This window comes from Cydia pomonella, chromosome 10 (assembly GCF_033807575.1).
Source record: "Cydia pomonella isolate Wapato2018A chromosome 10, ilCydPomo1, whole genome shotgun sequence".
In the NCBI taxonomy this organism is placed as follows: domain Eukaryota; kingdom Metazoa; phylum Arthropoda; class Insecta; order Lepidoptera; family Tortricidae; genus Cydia; species Cydia pomonella.
Window position 1 is genome coordinate 16,741,827 of NC_084712.1, and position 19,229 is coordinate 16,761,055.

The 19,229-nt window shown below is 35.2% G+C and overlaps 1 protein-coding gene across 1 annotated transcript in view; it reads left to right on the forward strand.

The window, feature by feature from the left end:
* The window catches only part of LOC133522294 (guanylate cyclase 32E-like), a 204,658-nt gene that overhangs the window by 68,716 nt on the left and 116,713 nt on the right, over positions 1-19,229 (forward strand). The window contains exons 14-16 of the mRNA XM_061857577.1: positions 6,730-6,907; positions 10,326-10,466; positions 16,510-16,633. Coding sequence (XP_061713561.1) covers positions 6,730-6,907; positions 10,326-10,466; positions 16,510-16,633 — 443 coding nt within the window. The remainder of the gene's footprint in view (positions 1-6,729; positions 6,908-10,325; positions 10,467-16,509; positions 16,634-19,229) is intronic.

Here is a 19,229-nt window from a genome sequence, read left to right on the forward strand (position 1 = left end):
ACACCACATTTTTACGTTAGAATACCCTAGCCGGCTCTTTATTAAACATGGCTGAATAATTACATACATATCACTGACATGCCTTTCTTTTGTACATTGTTTGCCACAAAGGAATCGCAATCACGCAACTTTGATCCTGGCAGAATGCCAAGCTAATATTGAGAAGATACTTTGACGAAATTATCTTACTGTCTCCACTCGTTCTGTTTTGTGATTTGTTGAATGCTACATACACAAAATGTAATAGATGTCATTTCATATATGACATGTATTTCAATTTACGTAGATAGTGGCTATAGCTTAGTGGTTTTGGCATCTGCCTCTTTAGAAAGATACTTGTTCAATGCGAGCGTTCGAGTATCGCTTTTTCTGTTATATTAGACCTATTTTATTTTATTTATTAATTTATACAGCAGTGTGACTAACTAATTAAAACAACAAGTTAGTCGGCGGACTTTGGACCGTCAATATCTCCTGAGGATGCTTCGTAGAGAGGCGAAACACGTGTCGAGTGTTGTACTTTCGGTGGTGGATTGTTATATTTATTTGCGTATTTATTTTTGCGGTGTGAGGGCGTGTAAAAATACGCAAGTAAGTATAACGGGTTAACACTGATTGACTAGCACGTTATCTTTTCGCGGATTAGCAAAGTAATATTTTTTGTTTCAATTTACAGTATGGATTTCCGCAAAGTAAAGCCTGATTCTATTCGTTATTTTAGTGTGACTAATTAATATTCAAAAATCAGAATAAAATTATCAAGACAATAATTTTATTTGTTCCATAGTTGAATGGTACGTATTTTGTAAAAACCTGAATAACATTATTGTTTGTGTATCCATCACAGCTGTAAGCTTTTTGTGTATTCTTTATTAATGGTTCGTTGAACTTCTCTCGCTATGTGCATTTATGACAATAAATGAAGAGTCTACACTAAATATTACATTTGAATTCAAATAATAAATACTATATTTTGATAAATGTGCTTTAATAGCATTTTATACGATGACTGAATTACTAAGTAGGTACCTACTTAGCACTATGCAAATGCGTTTTTTATAAATACGACGTTATATCTATTTAATTTCAGATATTTTTATTTATTAGACGGTGTAACGTTGGCCGTTACGTTGAAGTGCGAAAATATAACCTTTCTGCGGATTGATTCGCTTCAAAGTAATTTAAGCTGCTTTGAAGGGGGTATATACACGTATTTTCAAGATTATCATCCTACATAGTTAGGGAGGCGAGGTAGCTAAATGGCGTAATTCAACGGCGCCGTCGAGACCTATCAAAATCGAAAGATAAAATAATTTCGAAAAGAAAAGCTCGTATGGTAAAAACCATTTTAGCGGTGGGTTTGGCGTGTACGGTTTTTCAAAAATGTTAAAAAAACAGTTACTTGGGCATTCTCGAGCGCGTCAGATATTCATACTACGTATGCCCCAAGTGCCTCTGATAACAACGGTATACTAATCTGCCGGTTTTCGTGGTGGGGGTAGGAATATAAAGTAGTCAAAAATGCAAAAAAAAAAAAATTTACTCGAGCGCGTCAGATTTTCGGAAGGGGTGTTAAGTAGGCCCCAAGGAAGCTCCCTTTAAAAAAACTGACGATTTCGGCGTGACGATACGTTACGATGAACTTTTGAAAATGCAAAAAAAAAAAGTTTTTTTGAAATACTCGAGCGCGTCAGATTTTCATAGGGGAGGTTTATCTCGGTATCCTGAGAGCATATTTTCTTAATCTGACAAAAATGTTGGTGGGTTCTCTTAATCTGACCGAAAAAGGTTTTTTGGTTTCTTTTTTTTTTCTTTAAAAAATTTTGAGATATAATAAAAGTCACATAATTTAATCATCGTTATTTCATATCAATTTTTATTAACACCCTCAGTTTTCGAGATATACTCAAAAAGCGGCCAAGTGCGAGTCAGACTCGCGCATGAAGGGTTCCGTACCATTTATGACGTATTAAAAAAAAATCTACTTACTAGATCTCGTTCAACATTTTACCACTTTGGACACACATTTTACCACTTTGGACACACATTTTACCACTTTGGAAGTGTCTCTCGCGCAAACTATTCAGTTTAGAAAAAAATTACATTAAAAAACTCAATAGGTTTTTTGATGACCTATCCGTAGACACGTATGGGTTTGATGAAAAAAAAAAATATTTTTATTTTATGACTTATTAAAAAAACTATTTACTACATCTCGTTCAAACCAATTTTCGGTGGAAGTTTGCATGGTAATGTATATCATATATTTTTTATTCTGTTATTTTAGAAGTTACAGGGGGGGGGACACACTTTTTTTCACTTTGGAAGTGTCTCTCGCGCAAACTATTCAGTTTAGAAAAAAATGATATTAGAAACCTCAATATCATTTTTAAAAACCTATCCATAGATACCCCAATGGGTTTGGGTTTGATGAAAAAAAGTTTTTTTTAGTTTCAGTTCTAAGTATGGGGAACCCCCAAAATTTATTGTTTTTTTTTCTATTTTTGTGTAAACATCTTAATGCGGTTCATAGAATACATCTACTTACCAAGTTTGAACAGTATAGCTCTTATAGTTTCGGAAAAAAGTGGCTGTGACATAATCGGACAGACAGACGGACATGACGAATCTATAAGGGTTCCGTTTTTTGCCATTTGGCTACGGAACCCTAAAAACCGGGAGTTTGAGTTTTTATGATGCTTCAAGTCAAAAAGTTTTAACTTTGGACAAAAATGTAAAGAGACCTTTTTTGTGTAAAATAAAATTACCTTTTCTGTTTATTTAAACTTTTTTTTTTGTAAAATGTATCGTTCGCGACTTATATGCAACGCGTTTTTCGGAAGACGAAATGGCTCCTCCACACTTCCGGTCATGCGGAAACCGGCAGATTTTGTATTTTTAGTAAGTTTTAGATTATATTCTTCAAATAAAAAAATAAAAAAATCGCGCTCGAGAATGCCGGATTAACGTTTTTTTTTTACAAGTTCGGGATCCTATAACTCGGCGGCGTCAAGGACTTATCGTCAGATTAGTTAAATTTAGTCTTAAAACACTAAAATCAACCCCCAATATCTTAATCTGACGCGCTCGAGTATTTCAGACTGTCAATTTTTTTTTACTAATCTGATCGTCTATCCTAGGCGCGCGTCACTACATATAGAGCTAAATACTTTACAAGGTTGTTCTATTAGGTCTAAGGTATCTCTCATATCTTAAACTGCCACGCTCGAGTATTACCGAAAATTCCCCTATTCGCCTCCCTAACTAACAGAAATAGACGGAGAAATTCAGTCAAGGTCATATTTCACGCCTCAACAAAAAAGTTTAGTCCCTGGTTTTTATCGTGCCTTTGGCAGCTGTCACTCCAATATAATTTGTGATTATAAAATGTACAGAAAGATTGCTGTCATAGGCATGGTAAAAGATAAATAATCGGCCAAGAGCATGTCGGGCCATGCTCAGAATAGGGTTTCGTAGTGATTCTGTCAGAACAGGCCAAACGGAGGCTGTTATTAAGTATCGTGTACATCATAAATCTTCTTCGCAGCGCTTTATACGTCTTTTTAGTAAGAAGAAAAGATTTTTGCAATAACTCAGATACGCCTGGATGGATACGATCATGTTTGCTATGGTTTTTTTTTATTGAAAGCCATATAAATAGTTTTTATTTAAAGAAAAAAAAATGTTAAGCTGTTGTTTCACGATTGGTTTCATATTTTTTGGACCCATGGTGGCAAAACTTAGGGGTGGGTGGGTAAAAGGGTGGGGGGCACATATTTTTTCCTTCCGGAGCGATTATTTCCGATACTATTAAATTTATCAAAAAATAGTTTTAGGAGACCCATATTTGTTTTTAAAGACCTATCCAACGATATCCCACACTGCTGAGTCAAAGCAAAAATAATAAATAGATAAAATCTTTTTGTATGGGAATCTATAAAAGCTTCTGAGAGTTAATTATATCAAATAAAACCGATTTCTTCGTTTTTCCGCGTTTGGATCGTCGTTTTACATAAGACACAGAGAGTCATTTGTGACGTGTAATTGTTTAATTTAATAATCATTTTGTATAATTTTGCGTTTTCCTTAAAAACATCTAAACTTTTAAATTTTAAACTTAAATTTGCTACAGCTATTTATGAATACAGAGCATTTTTTTAGACGTAAAACCATGCACATTATCTGGATGCATAGCTGAATGTGCAAGTCGCAAAATGTGCACTAATGCAAATCGCAGAAGGTGTAGATCATAAAAAGAGCAGGTCGCAAAATGTGCAAATCGTAAAACGAGTAGGTCACAAAATGTATAAATCGTAAAATGTGCACGTCGCAAAATGTGCAAATCGTAAAATGTGCAGGTCGCAAAATGTGCAATTCGTAAAATGTGCAGGTCGCAATATGTGCAGATCACACTGTACTCGTAGATGAGAATGAGAAGTCTTCTTGAATTCTCTTCATCCGGGCGGGTCACGGGTGTTCAATACCCGAGTAGAGCCGATACCGCAGATCCGGACGTGAACTTAACCTGGACCTTAACCTTGTCCTAGAGGAAACGATTCTTGGCGGGCCCGTGTAGTTGTTAGTACGACTTTAAAATAAGAAGTTTTTCCATACGGAGGAAGATTAACTGTCAAAAATGTTAATAAGAGCACTCTATTAAAACACACTAAGGTCCATTTTCATTTGACAGGGTTGAAGGAGGAAAACGTGCCGAAAAAGAGAGCAAAAGAGACGGATGCATAGCTGAATGTGCAAGTCGCAAAATGTGCAGGTTAGGTAAAATGAGCAAATCGCAAAATGTGCAGATCTCACAATGAGCAAACAGCAAAATGTGCAGATCTCATAATGGGCAAATCGCAAAATGTGCAGATCTCATAATGGGCAGATCGCAAAATGTTCAGTTCTCATAATGGGCAGATCGCAAAATGTGCAGATCTCACAATGGGCAGATCGCAAAATGTGCAAGCAGATAATAATATAACTAACTATTAACTAACAACTGTCCCTTCCTATCGTATTGCTATGGCTACCGTGTTGGTTACAAATTAACGTTGATTAAATATTCAGATGTCCTTGTTTATTCTATTATTTTCTTCGCGTATTTTATATAATATATTCACCTATCATAGATTATTCTTTTTAACCAATGACTACTTTTAGAAAAGGACAGTGGTCTCTTTGGATGCATAGCTGAATGTGCAAGTCGCAAAATGTGCACTAATGCAAATCGCAGAAGGTGTAGATCGTAAAAAGAGCAGGTCGCAAAATGTGCAAATCGTAAAACGAGTAGGTCACAAAATGTATAAATCGTAAAATGTGCACGTCGCAAAATGTGCAAATCGTAAAATGTGCAGGTCGCAAAATGTGCAATTCGTAAAATGTGCAGGTCGCAATATGTGCAGATCACACTGTACTCGTAGATGAGAATGAGAAGTCTTCTTGAATTCTCTTCATCCGGGCGGGTCACGGGTGTTCAATACCCGAGTAGAGCCGATACCGCAGATCCGGACGTGAACTTAACCTGGACCTTAACCTTGTCCTAGAGGAAACGATTCTTGGCGGGCCCGTGTAGTTGTTAGTACGACTTTAAAATAAGAAGTTTTTCCATACGGAGGAAGATTAACTGTCAAAAATGTTAATAAGAGCACTCTATTAAAACACACTAAGGTCCATTTTCATTTGACAGGGTTGAAGGAGGAAAACGTGCCGAAAAAGAGAGCAAAAGAGACCACTGTCCTTTTCTAAAAGTAGTCATTGGTTAAAAAGAATAATCTATGATAGGTGAATATATTATATAAAATACGCGAAGAAAATAATAGAATAAACAAGGACATCTGAATATTTAATCAACGTTAATTTGTAACCAACACGGTAGCCATAGCAATACGATAGGAAGGGACAGTTGTTATTTAATAGTTAGTTATATTATTATCTGCTTGCACATTTTGCGATCTGCCCATTGTGAGATCTGCACATTTTGCGATCTGCCCATTATGAGAACTGAACATTTTGCGATCTGCCCATTATGAGATCTGCACATTTTGCGATTTGCCCATTATGAGATCTGCACATTTTGCTGTTTGCTCATTGTGAGATCTGCACATTTTGCGATTTGCTCATTTTACCTAACCTGCACATTTTGCGACTTGCACATTCAGCTATGCATCCCAAATTTTCGCTAAAATAATAAAGGTTTGGAGGTGTATAATATTTATTTGCTAAATTAATTTCCACTATAATATTGTGAAACTGCTAGTATGGAGCCGTCTACTAATACTACGTCTACGAATAAAGTTTAAAATATGGGAAAGAGATACATTAAGTTACTTTTTTGATGTGTCATTAAAACGAGACATGCCAACGAACGATATCACTGTTATTGTAGGTATCATTGTAAAAAGGTTTTTATAACATATTAACGGAACGCAAAATATCGTTCCTACGCAAAATATATTAAACTATCTTAATTTATGCATAGGTAGGTACATAGCTTTAGGCCTAAGATACACTTGTAAGTTTTACTTACGTAAGTAGGGACAAAGCTATTAGTTGAATGAGATAATGATATTGATCTCTCATTCTCTAGTATAGCTGTGTCCCTGCTTACGTAAGTAAAACTTACAAGTGTATCTTAGGCCTAATTTAAATAAATGAAGCTTATTCGTCATATCGAGCTTTGTGATATTGTATTTGAAATACGTCATTAAAATTTTATTTCTGTCCCTTTAGAGATAATCGGCAGAGTCCGGCAGCCGATTGGCGGCGTCCTCTTCAGGCCACCGATGAGCGGCTTAGCGGCAAGACCGTCAGTCCTAGCCGTCCTGAACGCGTGCTGGAGCGAGCGCCCTGACCGACGACCTGACTTACGGCTAGTTCGACTCAGGCTCAAGGATATGCATGCTGGCATGTAAGTACCTAATAAGCTTAACAGGCAGACCGTCGGTCTTAACTGTCCTGAACGCGTGATGGAGCAAGAATGAGCGTGTTAGCATGTAAGTATTAAGTGAACTTAGCGGCCAGAATGTCGGTCTAAGCCGTCCTGAACGCGTGCTGAAGCGAGCGGCCTGACCGACGACCTGACTTACGGTTAGTTCGACTCAGGCTCAAGGATATGCATGCTCCCATGTAAGTATCTAATAAGCTTAGCAGGCAGACCGTCGGTCTTAACTGTCCTGAACGCGTGATGGAGCGAGCATGAGCATGTTAGCATGTAAGTATTTAGTGAGCTTAGCGGCCAGGATGTCGGTCTAAGCCGCCCTGAAGTCGTGCTGGAGCGAACGGCCTAACCAACGACCTGACTTACGGCTAGCACGACTCGGACTTAAATAAATAAATAGCGGAGGAGAGCCAGATCGTTGGCTTAATTTAGGTCTAGTACACGCACTGTCAAAGACATACACAATAACTATACTACAATTTGCTGTAGGTATCTGGTAAGCTTAGTAACCAAGTGTGTCTTAAATATTATCAACGCATCTTTTTCGGCGCAGGCTAAACAACATACCAGCATGTATGCTGACATAAGTGTTTATGAGTTAATTCAGGAATAGCCTAGCGATAGGTTACTCAGACGTTCAATACAATGAAAACACTCATGACTCAGGAACGAAAAATAAATTCCCGTACCGGGATTCGAACCCAGGACCACCGTCTTCATAGATACCCCACAGTGACTACCAACTATTAGTCGTCTTTATTATAATTCATTAAATAAAACATAGTAATGAATTGTTATGTATCGGTCCGACCTAGCTAGAATGAAGCTCAAGGACACTTATGACGACATATACTCGTATTTAGCTTAACTGCTAGGCCTGGCCTTATCCTCAATGCATACGAGCAGCTTATTTATACAGACTCAAGGACGTGACGTGACGTGAGTAGCAATTGGTAGGACTATTTGTCTTTTTTTGTGACTATTACAAACAGATAATTACGAGATTATTTGAAAAAAGTTCTAATAGTAAAAATATGGTTAGCTCCATGTCAAGTTAAAAGTAGGTACCTACCTAAATGAACACGTATATTTTGTTTCAAAGTGTGATTTAGAGTTTTTCCATATATATTAATAATGAAGGTTACCTATTCCATTTAATTTCCATGTAAAATTCAGTATGTTTAATGTACTCGTATCCCTCGGGCCATCGTGTGGTTACGTCGGAAAAATAATGACAATTCATACATTATTTCGTTTTCACTCACTGGGAATTAAGCGTGTGAAATACTTGAAGAGAAACCCTTTTGTATTATTCAACCTAACTTAGAAGTTACTAAGCACCAAGTACGGATAATTGCTTACAAGGAAAGGTACCCAACTGTCCGGTTCCGATATGATCTATATTTATATATGTTATACAAGAGTCTAAAATAACAGACACATATTTTTTTAGCTGCCCAAACTCGACCTTATTGGGAGTAATTGTCCTCCAAAGTACTAAAAATTACTAAATTTTCTAACTCATATAGAAATTGATGCTCAAGGAACTTGCTGGTTAATGGTTGGTTTGAGTATATGTTTGAGAGCAGGAAAATATAATGAGCACGGGTTTTGTTATATCGGCTGAAACTTGTTTTTTTCCTAAAAAAATCGACATTCGAAGTTTTATAATACATTATCGCTAAAGCTAAACATAAAGACGGATGTTTTTTTGGGAAAACTTGAGTTTAAGCAGATATAACAGGACACGTGCACATTATTTTTTCCTGCTCTCAAACATATACTCAAACAAGCCATTAACTTGCAAGTTGCTGGAGCATCACTTTCTATAGGAGTTAGAAGATTTCGTATTTTTTTAATACTTAGTAGGACAATTTCTCCCAACAGATTGAGTTTGGGCAGCTAAAAAAATACGTGTCCGTTATTTTAGACTACTCTATAACATGTATAAATATACATTAAATCGGAACCGGACAGTTAGGTACCTTTCCTTGTTACACTCGCAGACAGGAGTAGGTTATGTCTAGTAAGTTTTGATTAATTTAGGTGATTAAGGCAGAGGACAAATGTCTGCTCGGACTACATTACCATGTTTTGACTGGAGTTAATGTAGTGTTAATAATCTTAGCGTGAATGCCCGTCAGTCTTACCCCAGTCATTTTATTGGCCGCTAGTATGTCGGATGAGAAATAATTATTAATAGCTAAATACCACGAAATAGGTAGAACCCAACAAAAAACACTTATTTATTTATCAGTACAAATATTAATTAAATATTAACAACATAAAAAAGAAACGCTTATCAAAAAGATTTATATTAGTACATTACGATACAAGTGCGAAAAATAGGAAATTCAAAACGAGTGGCGATAACTCAAAACACGACCGAAGAGTGTTTTAAATCGACACGAGTTGCGAATTACTTATTCGCACATGTATAGTACAAAGTTTTACAGTACTGTAATATTTACTGTGTCTACGAGGGAAAATTTTCTATAACCGAAGTCACCCGTCCCTTTAAATTTTCTACATAGCTACGTAATGTGCTAATTATCGCACTAGTGCGGTAAAGTTGCGCCATATGTACTGTAAAATTTGTTTTGTAAGTCATTTAGTAGTAGTGGTAAACTCTTTATTTACAGGTAAGAAGTGCAAAGGCGAAATTATCACTTCATGAAATTAATGCCTGTTAATCAAATTACTATGTAAATATTTATAACTTTGTGTTTCTAGAAACTCAGGGCATTTATCACCCGAGCCATATAAGTCGTTGATTTAATGGCCTTTTTGTTTACACATTTTGTTCATTTTCCATTATTACTGCTTCTGAGTAAACTAAATTATCGTTATTTTCCCTTATAAAAATAACAATGGATCAATATATATATAAGAAGCAGTCGTATTTTGGGAAAAAAATTGACTACGCCTACCTACTTTCATGTAGACAATTTATAGAATTTTTGTATTATATTATATTACAATCAACAGAATGAAGTAGAAATAATTCAGAATACTGTAATTGAATATTTGAAAATACTGTAGGTAATATGACTGAGATTTCTTCGTAATTGACATCATAACGTAGATAGGTACAACTTTGATAATGAAACACAAAGTTGAGGACGTTGTGAAAATTTAATACTTGTATTTTCGGTAGCTATATGAGCGCTTTACTACAATTACTACGTAGGCACTTAAAACTTCGGTTATAGAAATTGCCCTCGTAGACACAGTAATTCAAGTTTGCTAAACCTATTCACTCTTCTGAACAGAAATTACTTGTCTTACCTACGTAGTTAAGTTGTTAAACATATTACTTATTTACGCTATCTTATATCATAAATTATAATGCATAAATAAAACATAGTAATCAATTGTTATTCTTCAGGAAAACGAACATATTTGACAACATGCTGGCCATGATGGAGAAGTACGCAAGTAACCTTGAAGCGCTGGTGGCGGCCAGGACTGAACAGCTCCTCCAGGAGAAGCGACGGACGGATGACCTGCTGCACAGAATGCTGCCCAGGTGAGCTCCAACTTTAAGAGGGAAGCACGTACTTGTGCATACAAAATGAGAAAATGTTTTTGCACTTTTAATTATTTTCCATTCTCTATAAAAAAAAAATTGTATGTTATTGACACAATGAAAAACTAGGTTAAAAGGTTTTCCTTTTTTTAAACAATGCAAAACACAAAAAAAAAAATAGAAAATAAAATCTCTTCAAAAAATCTAAACTTATAAACGTAGAATATATTATGCTAAAGCGATCGACATCAAAATATTCAAAATCAATGTGATTTGTTAAGATTTAGTTAGTGGAAATCGTTTTCTCCCGAAATGGAATTTCGTAGAAAAAGTACCTTTATTTCGTTAGGATCGTAAAGCAATTTTTCCTTCTTAATCTGTCGAATGTTTCTGTCAGAGGCGCGTTTCACATGTAGATAACCTAGTTAAAAATCACTTTACAGTACATATGTTGCTACTTTCCCGCACGCGTGCAGGAATGAGCAATTTCCGTCCATTTGACGAAATTTTAAAGGGCCATATGTACTGTAAAATGTTGTACGATACATGTGCGAATTAGTAATTCGCAACTCGTGTCGATTTAAAACACTCCCTTTGGTCGAGTTTTAATTTATCACCACTCGTTGCGAATTTCCTATTTTCTGCACTTGAATCGTAAAAAGTTGTTCTCCCATGGGAAGTCTCACTTTCAAAATGTTATTTTTTGTGGCGATTAGCAATAGCAATTCTGATAATTTGACTCCTAATTCCATTAATGATGATCCTTTTACCGTAATTGTTTTATAAAAGATACCTACAAGACAGTATCGTCGCTCCAGTACCCCTAGTGTAAATAAATTCGATTTCGAAACGTGACGTACGCGTTTGCGTTTAGTCTCATTTTGTATTGGATTTAGAAAGAGCGTGCCAAGCGGGACGTTTTGGAAACTCAAAATCCTATACAAAATGAGACTTAACGCAAACGCGTTCGTCACGTTATGATGTCGATAAAATTTACACTAGGGGTACAGGTCACTTGATTCATTTCATTTCGTATATTTTATTGAACGAATATGTATTTATTTTACTCTTAGAAGTAGGGTGATTAATTCGTGTGAAAGTACCCATTTCAGTTACGAATTTTTGATGTACGCTTTTCGTTCTAGCGCCTAAATGAGCCGTCTACAATGTGACCCCATTTTAGGTCACTTTCAACCCTTGATGTAATATTCTACCCTTAATTCGAAACATTAATTAAAGTTTCTAATTCTACCTAGTGCCGCTATTAATTAATTAATTTAATTTATTTTTGTAATCATTTATTATGTTTGTAGCTGCTAAATTTGTTATTTAATCTATTTTTAGTATTTTTTGTAATGTGTCTTATGGGTTGATATACCTGAAATATATTATTGTTATTTTATTTTTATTTTATTTATTAAAGTGAAAGTCGTTATTCTTCTATTCAACCTTGAACACTATGTCATTAAATAATTATGAATGTCAGATACTGCCAACGGTTCTGTGGGTTTCTGGATTTATCCCCTACTGACAACCTAATCGCATACTTATTGGATTATTTCATTAAACGTTTTGTTTCTTAATTTAAATGTGAACGTTAACCGTTCTAAAATAAGCTCCTTACATAAATCCTGTATCATCTTCAAACGCTCCAAGGAATCTTCTTACAAAAGGATTGAATTAATCTTAAAGCTTAATTTTCTTAATTCAATAGCGTTACATTTTAATTGTGATTTCCACTACACGCATACGGTTAACATAAGGTACATTAAACGCTCGCTCCTTGTCTATTCTGAAGGCCTATCCAAATTAGATACCTATACCAACCCTAACTTTCGGTACAGTCATGTCTCTCTGATGCTTGAAATTTCGGTTAATGTTGAGAAAAACATCATAATTTCTAGTTAATTTGACATTTAATGTCTCGCTTCCAGGCTCTGTCGCTTCCCAAGTCGCAATGTTAAATTAAGATGAAAATGGCCGACCCGCGTGAAATCGCCTTTTCATACAAACGTAGTCCTTATTTTCCTCTCTGGATATTAACATTAATGAAAATATTTTGACATAATTTGTTGTAGATCGATCACAGCTAAGCCCCTATTTTTTTCAAATTTATAATTATTATAAGAGTTAGGAGACTTTCAAAATTTGTATGAAAACTGTTTTTCGCTCCTAATTTTTACAATAATAAAAAAATCGAAAAAAGTCAAACGTAGGGGCATAGCTATGGTTAATATAAATCAAATTATGTAGAAATATTTTCCATAATGTCAATAATAACTAGAAAGGAAAATGGGGACTACGTTTGTATGGACAGGCGGCCATCCCCTCTCCCCTTTACAAGAAAATTAAAAGGGGACAAAAGATGGTGTGCCGCACGAAATTTGCAATGGAAGAAATGGCCATTGCGCGGGTTTTTACCTTGAATCTTAATTACACTGAAAAAACCTATATTGCTGTTAAAATTATTGCTTGTCAGATCTCTCGGCAATACCACTAGATTTATATTAAAATTATACTGCTATCCTCAACTTACATATGTATGCAAAATTTCAGCTCAATCAGAAACCGGGAAGTGGCTAAAAGTATAGCTTCCAAGATTTGACCCACATAACATACATACTAACAGGGCAAGTTAATTAAAGTTACTCAAAACTACTAACCAAACTAGCACCCTCTGAAGGAGAATGTTTTATTTAGATAGGTAACACGTCTATAGTCTAAAAATCTTTGGAATGTGTAATCAAAGTAGGTTTATTTAATTTTATAATAATAGTACATTGCGACAAGTGCGAAAAATAGGAAATTCGCAACGAGTGGCGATAAATTAAAACATGAGTTGTGAATTACCTATTCGCACATGTATCGTACAACGCAGTTCATATGGCCTTTTAAATTGTCAAGATAATTGCGTAATGTGCTAATTAGAATCACACCAAAATAAGTTGGCAGCGACTTTCATAGCCCAGATGGTGCAAGTGTTAAGTAAAAGTCATAATTTGACAGAAATTTTACGTTTAAAATTATTATTTTATCAAGTATTCTGGCACCGTCTGGGCTATCAAAATTGCTGCCAACAGCACCAGCACCATGTACTGTAAAAAAAACATAATATTACAACCATACACTTAAACCTACAACATGGAAACTAACTAAAACTAACCTTAAAATAAATTTACTACAGACTAAAAAGCATATAAGATAATGCCATAATTACTTTATACCCCTCTAACACTTATTGAAATAAATTGCCCAGATGGCCAATATATTATTAAAAAGTTTCACAATTTGTCATACCTATATTCCTAAGGGAAATTAAATGGAGTTCTTTGCGTTTTTTACTGCAGTTTGTTATTTTCGAAGCGTTATTTCATTCTCAAACTTGTTAAGATATAAGAAAAAAAATTAAGTTCAAGTTTAATGTTTAAAAGTCAATGCAAAGTAATTTTAAACTTGTCAGATACAACTTAACTTTTGCAGCCAAGTTTTAATGAATGATAAGGTAAGGGACGTTCAGAACCCCTAGTGTAAATTTATTCAATAGCGTAACGTGACGTACGCGTTTGCGTTAAGACTCATTTTGTATGGGATTTAGAAACAGCGCGCCAAGCGGGACGTTTTGGAAACTTAAAATCCCATACAAAATGAGACTTAACGCAAACGCGTACGTCACGTTTCGATATCGAATAAATTTACACTAGAGGTACAGATGTGCTGATTGAAATAGTTTAAATGGTTAGCATTTAATGTATTGTGACAGTTGTACATAAGTCAGTAGCAATAGCAATATCGCAGTAAGTTCCTATTTCTGTGGTAACAAACCCAAGGTTAGGAAATAAGAATAAATTTTATTATCAATAAAGCACATAACACAATAAATCAGGGGTTGTACAATGTATCGCGGTGAACCAGTTACAGTTAAAATGATTGAACTAAGTTATACAATAAAGTAAGTATTGAGATAACAAACTTACAATGAAGTACTTATAGTAAGAAAAAAATGCATTTTTGCAAGATATTAAAATTAAACTTAAAGTATTTTAGCTAAAATATCTTCTGTCTCGGCATAAGTAAGTGAATATAAAAATTTTAAGAAGTTTCTTAGCTTCTACCATTGTATATTGAAGGTTACAGTGTTTAAGCATAGCGTTGTAAGCAGTAGTCACTCGGTTACGTTCCCCAAAACGTTTGCCAATGGCGGAAAGAGTTAGGTCTTGCAATATATTTTACAGTACATATGGTAGCACTAGTGCGAAAATTAGCATATTACGTTACTGTGTCGAACATTTAAAGGGCCATATGTACTGTAAAACGTTGTACGATACATGTGCGAATAGGTAATTCGCAACACATGTCGATTTAAAACACTCCCTTCGGTCGTGTTTTGGTTATCTCCACTCGTTTCTAATTTCCTATTTTTCGCACTTGTATCGTAATGTACTATTTCCACTTTGGCGGTCATACTCGATATATTTTACATATGGCGCTAATTTACCGCCCTAGTGCGGTAACTAGCACTATACGTGCATATGTCGAATATTTAAAGGGCCATATGTACTGTAAAACGTTGTACAATAAACGCGCGAAAAGGTAATTCGCAACACGGGTCGATTTTTTTTTATAGGACATTATTACACATATTGACTAAGTCCCACAGTAAGCTCAATAAGACTTGTGTTGAGGGTACTTAGACAACGATATATATATAATATATAAATATTTATAAATACTTAAATACATAGAAAACACCCATGACTCAGGAACAAATATCCATGCTCATCACACGAATAAATGCCCTTACCAGGATTTGAACCCGGGACCATCGGCTTCGTAGGCAGGGTCACTACGCACTAGGCCAAACTGGTCGACATAACTGGTCGGTACTCCTTTCGGTCGAGTTTTAATTTATTGCCATTCGTTGTGAATTTCCTTCTTGTTCACACTTGTATCGTAAATAACTATTGTTTTGATTCGTATATTTTTTTTGTATATAGAAAACCAACAGCGCTATATATATCTAGAACTTCCAATAGAATTACAGAGCCACTTACAGGTTCTCACTTATAGAGTAATGTACTAAAAAGAGGAATATTAATTAAGGAAATATGAATTTTACAATCTGTACTTTTGGTATGGTGGGCCTAAGAAAGGAAGATAATTTAAATTTACAGCGTGGATTCTGCGTTTGCGTATTTCTGTATTATTTAAAAGACCTACAGTTTCGGGGTCGACACTGAAATATTCCGAGCGCTAAGTAATCTTGAGATTAAAAGTTTAATTAATACTCAAGGTATAATTTTGAGTGTTATTTTATTTACTTTGTGTTTCGTTTTTCGGAAATTGAACACTTCGATTTTGTCCACATTTTTTCATTTTTAAAAGGCACTTGGCTTTATTTAACTTAACATTATTTTTATCTAAATACTAAATTAACCTTTTATTCCACATTTTTCCAGTAACAATTTGTATAATAAACGAAGAGAATTTGAAATAGATATGGATTGTCAAAGAAAACTTTGTAGCTGCAGTAAATTAACTGCCATCTTTCGACACATCATTAAAAGTTTTAGAACGCATTTGATTTTGATCCTTATTATTTGACTGTTTGTTTGTTTAATTTGTTAAATATCAAAAAGTGGCGCCATCTAATAGATCAAAGGCCAAAGGTATGGCGGTATCGTTTCGAGAGATGGCGCCACAACTTTTAGCTGACGCCCGGTAAGATGGCGCCTCTTTTTGATATTAACAAATTTAACACATTATCAGTGAAAAATAAGGATCAAAGTCAAATGGCGTTGTAAAAGTGTTTCTCATGTATCGGTCGAAAGATGGCAGTAAATTTATTGTGGCTACAAAATTTTCTGTGACAAACCACCAATATTTCAAATTCTCTTTGATAATAATTAATTCTTACACAAATTTATAAGGCTTGTGTTGTGGGTATTTAGACAACGATTGTATGTTTAGTATATAAATATTTATAAATACTTAGAAAACACCCGTGACTCTTGTATGCTAATAAGAATATTAACTCTTTGAGCAGGACAGTGGCTGAGGCCCTGAAGCGAGGCGAGAGGGTTCAGGCGGAGAGCTACGACTGCGTCACAATATACTTCAGCGACATCGTGGGCTTCACCAACCTGGCGGCAACCAACACGCCTATGCAGGTTGGTTTACTTTGGTTTATTTTATCCTATAATAACATTCAGTGTGAGGCTTTCGTACTTATACTGTGGGGCTTGTCCGTTCGCACCGATTACGCAACCAACCAACCCACACGCCACGCCTGTGCAGTTTGGTTTATAACGTATAAGTAATAAGTCAATAACATAAAGTATATTGTGGAGCTCTGCACCGAACACAATTTTTTTAACCTAAATTAAACTTAAACGTAAATCTAACCAACACACACAAAAAATTATAATAATAATTCAACCTATATATTGACTTCACATAAAGCTTTGAATTTCTTCGCAGATATATGCAGGTTTCCTCACGATGTTTTCTTTCACCGAAATGATAGTGGTAAATAACAAATTATATTTCGTATATAAGTTCCGAAAAACTCATTGGTACGAGCCAGGATTTGAACCCGCGACCTCCGGATTGAAAGTCGGACGTCATATCCACTCGGCCACTACCGCTCAAAACACACACAAAAACTATGCAAAACTCGCCCCGCGCCCCCATACGCAAAGGAGCCCATGACGCTCGCCACGTTGCAACGTTGAACGGCAATGGAGAACCTCTGCATCATGAACGACTCTGAGCGAGGGTCATAACCCACACATACCGTGCATACGTCTGCCCACTTCCCCAAAAATATTATAGATATTAGTATAATAGGTATGGTGGTAACATTATTATAGATATTAGTTTACAATACAATACAATACAATACAATACAATACAAATCCTCTTTATTACACAACCTCAAAATAATATTTACAGAGAGACTGGGTACATAATATATTAAGACATAGGTGACAACAGGCGGTCTTATCGCTAAAGAGAGATCACTACCAGACAATCTTTAGCGGAGAAGTGATAATATTAATTTAACTATTTAGGAGGTGCAAAATACTAGACTAGACTAGTTCAATGATTCGTTCCTTAATATTATTAGGTTAAACAAAACAAAAGTCACTAATTTTGCTTTATTATTTTTCATGGTTAAAATTAAAATAGTAATTTACATATACTACTTTAAATTAGTATGGACCGAATGGAAAATGAAATAGAGAAGGCGATATAGATAACGATAACAGATAGCAAAATAACTTGAGGTTTATTTGAGGTTCAATAATCCGGCTGCCAAGACAACTATTTACTAAATTGCCTTTGGTACAAATTCGTAAAACAGCAAATATTATTATTGTTGTAAGAAAAATAGCAAACGCAAAACTTCAAAGAAGCGCTCGACTTACCTTTGTATTCAAATTAAATATATTACGCCCCACTACATTACCAATAGATTTCAGGGCCCGGAATTCCTTTCACAAGGTCCTGTAATTCCATTAGGTGCTCGAGAATGGGTGCTCAAAACCTGGAATTTATTGTAGCCATTCTACGGCTAACTGCCTCCGCGGCAGCCGTTTAGGTATCACCTTCCTCGTAATGGATAGCTTCTCAATATAGTAATTTTATGAGATCACTTGGGTATACTCGTGTTTTTCCCGAAGGCGCGGCGGATTTTTATACTATATCACGATTGTATAAAGAATAGAAAGCTTTTCAGTCGAGTGTCGACCGTGTTTAGGCAACGAAGTTTGCTGAGTTGCCTAAGTAAGATACGAGATTGAAAAGCTTGATTTTATCACTATTTTATACGACGCTTTTTCTACGAGTGAGCTAAAATAATACTTTTTATACTATAAAACCTAATTAATAAAAATTGGTAAGTATCTCAGTAGACAAAAATGTAGTACAAAAGAAATTAACGAGTGAAACCAAACCCGTTCGCCCGTCTCTCGTTTAGTTTTTTATAGAGGAGCGCGGCGGCACGTGATTGGTAATTTTTGTTATAGTTGATTACAAGGTATTGAAATGAATATTATAGTTAAGTTGAGAGCCAATCTAGTTTGGTATACGAAACCTTAATTCAACCATTACAATCGACAAGTAGAAAAAGTATATTAATGTGTATCATTCATAACGTCGGCTAAGTCACAAACTCCATTTCTACGACATAGGGTTTGCTATCATAGCCAACAATAACTTAATTGGTAAAACCTTTTAACTCCTCCCGGAGGAGTTATGAGTTTTGCGACTTTAGCTTTTGGAGGGCACGTAGCGAAGCGAGGACCAATAGGTTAAAGATATTAGCCGTAGAGATTTGTTATACATGACATCTTATATAATATTAAAACCAAGAATCTATGTTAGACAATATACACCTTTTTTAAAGTCCGTTAATTTCAAGGGTGCTCTCGTACTTAAATGAATGTTGAACAAAAATAGGAAGTTAAACAACTATGCTTTAGTTATACGATATCCACTTAGTATAACATGTATATCACTTCCCTTCCATGACATTATATTAAGCAGATCCTGCTGTAAAATTATAATGGAGACCTAGCGTCTCCGAAACATGCCGCGATACACATTAAACCGATTAGATTAAACCGGTAACCGGTACCGGTACCGTAAAATTAGCTTTGATTATTATTACCACTTAAATTTTCATTATGATAAAAGGAACATTCAATAAAATGGTGACTCGCATTGCTCTTCTCGTAGAATGAGCCTATTAAGACCGGTACA